Below are 5,000 nucleotides of genomic sequence, written 5' to 3' on the forward strand. Positions count from 1 at the left end.
CTCCTCCTTCCGTCTCTGCCTCACTCGTTTTCACACTCTCTCTTCATCTCTCCGCATTCTCACTCCCTCCTTTCCTATCTCTCAATCTACAGCCCTCTATCCTTTTATATCTATCTCTTCATGCCTCCCTCCTTTTATATCTCTCTTGATTTCTCCCTCTTTTATATCTCTCTTCTTCCCTCTCTTCTTCTCTCTTCTATCTCTCTCTTTATCCCTCTCTCTCTCCTTTTATATCTCTCTTGATTTCTCCCTCTTTTATATCTCTCTTCTTCCCTCTCTTCTTCTCTCTTCTATCTCTCTCTTTATCCCTCTCTCTCTCCTTTTATATATCTGTCTTTATCTCACTCTCCCTTTTCATATCTCTGTCTTCATCTATCTCTCCTTTTATCTCTCTCTCTTCATTCCTCTCTCCCTCCCGTCTCTATGGAGAAGATGAGGGAGAGGAGAAAGAGAAGCACAGAAAGGCCAAAGAAATTGAGACCTCCCCGTATTTTTCCACTCGCTTCTGAGTTTTAATGGCTACCGTCCCACGCACGCGCACGCGCACGCACACACGCATGCACGCACACACGCACACACGCACACACACACACACACACACACACACACACACACACACACACACACACACACACACACACACACACACACACACACACACACACTGCTCCTCTGACCCACACATTTACACACAGTCATTTCACACTGTGCTTGCCACTCAAATACACAGACACACACCCTAAAAGATAAGCATGTCATGCTGTGTGTTCAGGACGTGTGTGAGGGGCCACCTGTAGCACTCTCTTCAGCCCTGACAACCCCCTCCCCCCACAACCAATCAAATCCAAGGTCACCCCTGTGAGATGGAGGGCTCTTGTGGCGAGGTTAGCACTTATTTCCCCCTTCTCAACGAGAGGCCGTTCACATCAAAGTCTCCACCGCGGAGCATTCTAGAATCCATCAATCACATCATGGACCGGCATGCCAATTGCACGTGAATGGTAACAAAACGGACATTTCAGTTAACTTCTAATTTGTAACATTAAAATCAAAGGGTCTTAGATTCTCCCTTAAACCTCAGTAATATAATTGATATTTATATTATACGTTGTACTACTCTTGGCAAAAACTTTTCTCCACACTGACTTACAAAAGAGAACATCAACAGGATGCAGATATGAAGGAGAACGCACAGTAGACCAGTGTTTCTCAACTGGTGGGCGCGGAGGGGTCATGGGTGGGTCGCAGAGCCATGGTGTAAAAAAAAAAATCATAATTCATTGATTAGCTAAAAAGACAAAAAAAACATCCAACTTTTCCTGCAACAATTTACATCTTTTATTTTGATAGGCGATTGAACTTGTGTCATCTGTCGTCATAGATAAAATCAGAATGTTTATGCGCGATAGTAGTGTGCAACCAGTCATTCGAGTATCGCTAAAAAATATTGGGTCGAGACTGAATGAGATTGGAAAATGGTGGGTCCCAAGACTGTTCCAGTTGAGAACCACTGCAGTAGACGATGGCAGGGCAATGGCAGGGTTCACATATGGTAACATATGGTAACACATATGGTAACAGATATGGAAGACGAAGGAAAAACATACCATTTGGCGAAAGTCATGTTAAGGGCTACCCTCACTTGTGTGTTAAAAATGGCCGAAATCAACAACGGGTTGCAATGTGCAAGCACTCTGAGCAGGTGCCTCCTCTTATCTCCCCTTGTCCTGATCTGTGCCTGACTGAGGGTCAGCAGCACGGCTTAGACACACTGACATGGCACACTGACAGGTCTCGGATGTGCAGCAGCTGTCTGCCTGTCAGGGTGGGCTTACAGCTGCCTGTGGTGCTGCCAGTGAGATGTATATATGTGTGCATGGCAGCTCAGACAGATTTATAAAGATAAACATGTCCTATCTAGCCTAGACATATGCCTAATCCTTTTTTTCTTTTTTTGTTGGTGGTGATGCTCAGTGTAGGTTGTATTCAGTTGTCCATAGAACAGTGTTGACTGGTTGTTATTATTTGACCAAATGTTTTACATTCTCTACACACACTATCGTCTATTTTTCTTTTAAAGGTTTTGTCTGTCTAGTGATATGGCTTTTGAAAGTATGGTTTTGTCTTTTCAGTCTCCTCTGTCTGACAGTGTGTGATGTGTTAATTACCTTTAGTATAAGTACTGTCTGTTCTGTTAGTGATTTATTCAGTTCTAAAATCCTGACGTGTTCTCTTCTCTTCTCCTCAGAGCGGCCTGCCCGTGATGAGCCCCGACATCCTGAACCAGTTCCCCTCGCCGCCCGTGCCCAACCTGCCTGCCCTCGCCATGACGATGCCCGGCGTCATGCCCCAGCATCAGCACCAGGCGCCGGGCATCATGGCCCAGCCACCAGTCTCCATGCCCATGCCCATGCCAACGCCCACGCCACCAGTCTCCATGGCCATGCCAGCTGCTGCAGTGGCCCCAGCCATCTCTATGGCCATGCCCACGGCGATGCCCGCGGCCCCGCTGCCCGTCATGGCCATGACTCCTAACCCTGCAGCTGGCGCTGCTGCCGCTGTGCCACCCCCAGCACAGGCGGCACCTCCAAGCTTCATCGCCAACTTCCCACCGGTGCAGGTGAGCAAGGCAGGGTTCCCACTGGTCATGGAATATCCTGGAATATCATGGACATTCGAGGTTTTGCCAGTCATGGAATTTGACAATACAAAAACATTCTACAAAATGGAGATACACCGTTTTGCAAATACACTCTTCTTATAGTTTTTCCTCTCACATTGGCCAATCGGTCCCCCCCCCTGGCAGGTGGGAACCCCTAGGCTGCAGCCACATCTAGTTTGTGTGTTAAGCCGACCCTGCTCTGCATGGGTCCCAGGTTAAAACATAAATAGGGAGTTTATGGAAAGACAAAACAATTTTTGTCCCTTCTACTTACTGATTATTGATACTCCCATTGATCGATCTTGCGTTCCATGGAGGGATGTGACTTTAGACTGTTGGGTTCCATGGAGGGATGTGACTTTAGACTGTTGGGTTCCATAGAGGTACGTGGCTCTTGATTCAGACAACACCTCTTTTGAATAGCTCTCTGGTACAAGGCAGCACCACTTTGTGCCTAAATACTGTACTGTAGTATTAAGTTCTTCGGAGTCTGAACTTCGTGAGCTACCTTGCTAATAAGTATGCAGCCGCAATAGCAATACAATCAGCTCAGCTGATAAAAGCGGGTTCATATGCTAACTGGCACCATCAGGGGATACTGTTGAAGATATCATCCTCTGAAGACTTTTCTCTTTTCAAAGTATATTTTTCTTGTCTTTTTAAGCCTTCAAATACGATAAGGAAGTAAGAAACGAGAAGTGGATTTTAGGAGGGTGAGATTGAATCGGGTTTGGTAAAAAAAAAATGTGGACCAGACTTGAACCCAGACAAAAGCTCAGGGGGCTCTCTATTCATAAGCCTTTGAAAGCAGTTTAAAACAAAGTACCATACGTTCAGGAGCCATTTGGATTGCTGAAATCTTACAAGATTTGAAAGCCTACAAGAGTAGTCCCATCCATCCCTTCATAACAAAACCAACCCTAGACATCTAAATCCCTTCTGCAATAACCTTGTTATACTGCATACGGTGCAGCTCCCCACACGTTGTATATTGCCGTTTGTCATCTTTTGTAGCCCACTCTGTCTGCTAAATGTAATAGAAGTGAATTATTTGAGAGATTAGTTTGTCATTGCCAACATTGAGGATTCAGGCAATGTGTTTAGCATACAAAATAATTCCTCTCGTTCTGTATGTTGCTATATGGTGTAGTGGACTGTTGATAATACGGTTGCAGGTTCCATCCAAACCTTACCAATCCCTTCCTCCCTGGCTGAGGTGCCCTTGAGCAAAGCACCTAACCCCTCACTGCTCCTGCGACTTTAACGATACTCTGTAATATCTGTAAGTCGCTTTGAATAAAAAAGCTTCAGCTAAGTGCAGTGTCAAGTAATGTGATGTGATTTTGTCGCCAGGCGACCAAAGCGGGAGATGACGATGACTTCCAGGATTTCCAGGAAGCTCCGAAGGCGGGCGGTGCGGGAGACGACTCCTTCTCGGAGTTCCAGGGAGATTCCGGAAGCTCCTTCCCCACCAGTGTAGCCGGCCCTCAGAACAGGTAACGTTTCGCATGTATTATTAGCCTGGGCCTGCCCATGCTAACTGTAATACTAAGAATATGAATAATAATAATAACAATAATAATAATGTTATTTGTTGTCGTAATAACTTAATGTTTTGTTTGTATCATCATGAGAACATGCAAGTTGACGATGTTGCTTTGCTGACCCATTTTACAATTCTATCCTATTTCTTTTCCCTTATATCGTTATCTCCATAGACAACTGCACAAATTTTAAAAAGTGTAATGCAACAAAAAGTGAAGCAATTAATGCACTTTTATGCAATCAACATTAGTCGGAAAAACCCCAAAGACCCCCATAATGAGAAAATAGGATTTGGAAAACTCAGATCCTTTGCACCAAGATGCTACTGCACACAGGCAAGACGCATCGCTGACCCTGAGGGATAGATTGGCTTCTCCTTCTTTAATGAGAACAGGAGCCATCCCCAGCAGGAGGGCATTGTCCCCAGACGACCTTGTCACAGGGCCAAGTGCACAGTGGTGGCAGTCAGGGCCGGATTAATGCACAGGATAGATATGGCTGCAGCCTAGGGGGCCCCCACCTGCCAGGGGTCGGCCCCTGTTTGGCCAAAATGCAAAGATTGCAGAATTGTGACAAGGTGCAATGTTGAAAAAATGTTGTTGTCGTGCAATATTGAAAAATTCTCATGTTAAGTACAGTTGGTAGACATTTTATCCTTAATTCCTAGCTTGTTATTATGCCACTGTCTAGATACATTTGTCACGTAATTTGCCTTCAGGGGGGGCTCACATCAACCTGTAGCCTAGGGGCCCCAAGCCATCTTAATCCGGCCCCGATGGCAGTCATGTCATGT

At 45.5% G+C, this 5,000-nt stretch overlaps 1 protein-coding gene across 9 annotated transcripts in view; it reads left to right on the forward strand.

Moving 5' to 3' along the window:
• The window catches only part of synrg (synergin, gamma), a 104,121-nt gene that overhangs the window by 39,341 nt on the left and 59,780 nt on the right, over positions 1–5,000 (forward strand). For all 9 annotated transcript variants that reach the window (XM_063204968.1, XM_063204973.1, XM_063204969.1 and 6 more), the window contains 2 exons: positions 2,249–2,620; positions 4,016–4,158. In XM_063204968.1, the coding sequence (XP_063061038.1) occupies positions 2,249–2,620; positions 4,016–4,158 (515 nt within the window). The remainder of the gene's footprint in view (positions 1–2,248; positions 2,621–4,015; positions 4,159–5,000) is intronic.

Source organism: Engraulis encrasicolus, chromosome 8 (assembly GCF_034702125.1).
Source record: "Engraulis encrasicolus isolate BLACKSEA-1 chromosome 8, IST_EnEncr_1.0, whole genome shotgun sequence".
Classification (NCBI taxonomy): Eukaryota; Metazoa; Chordata; class Actinopteri; order Clupeiformes; family Engraulidae; genus Engraulis; species Engraulis encrasicolus.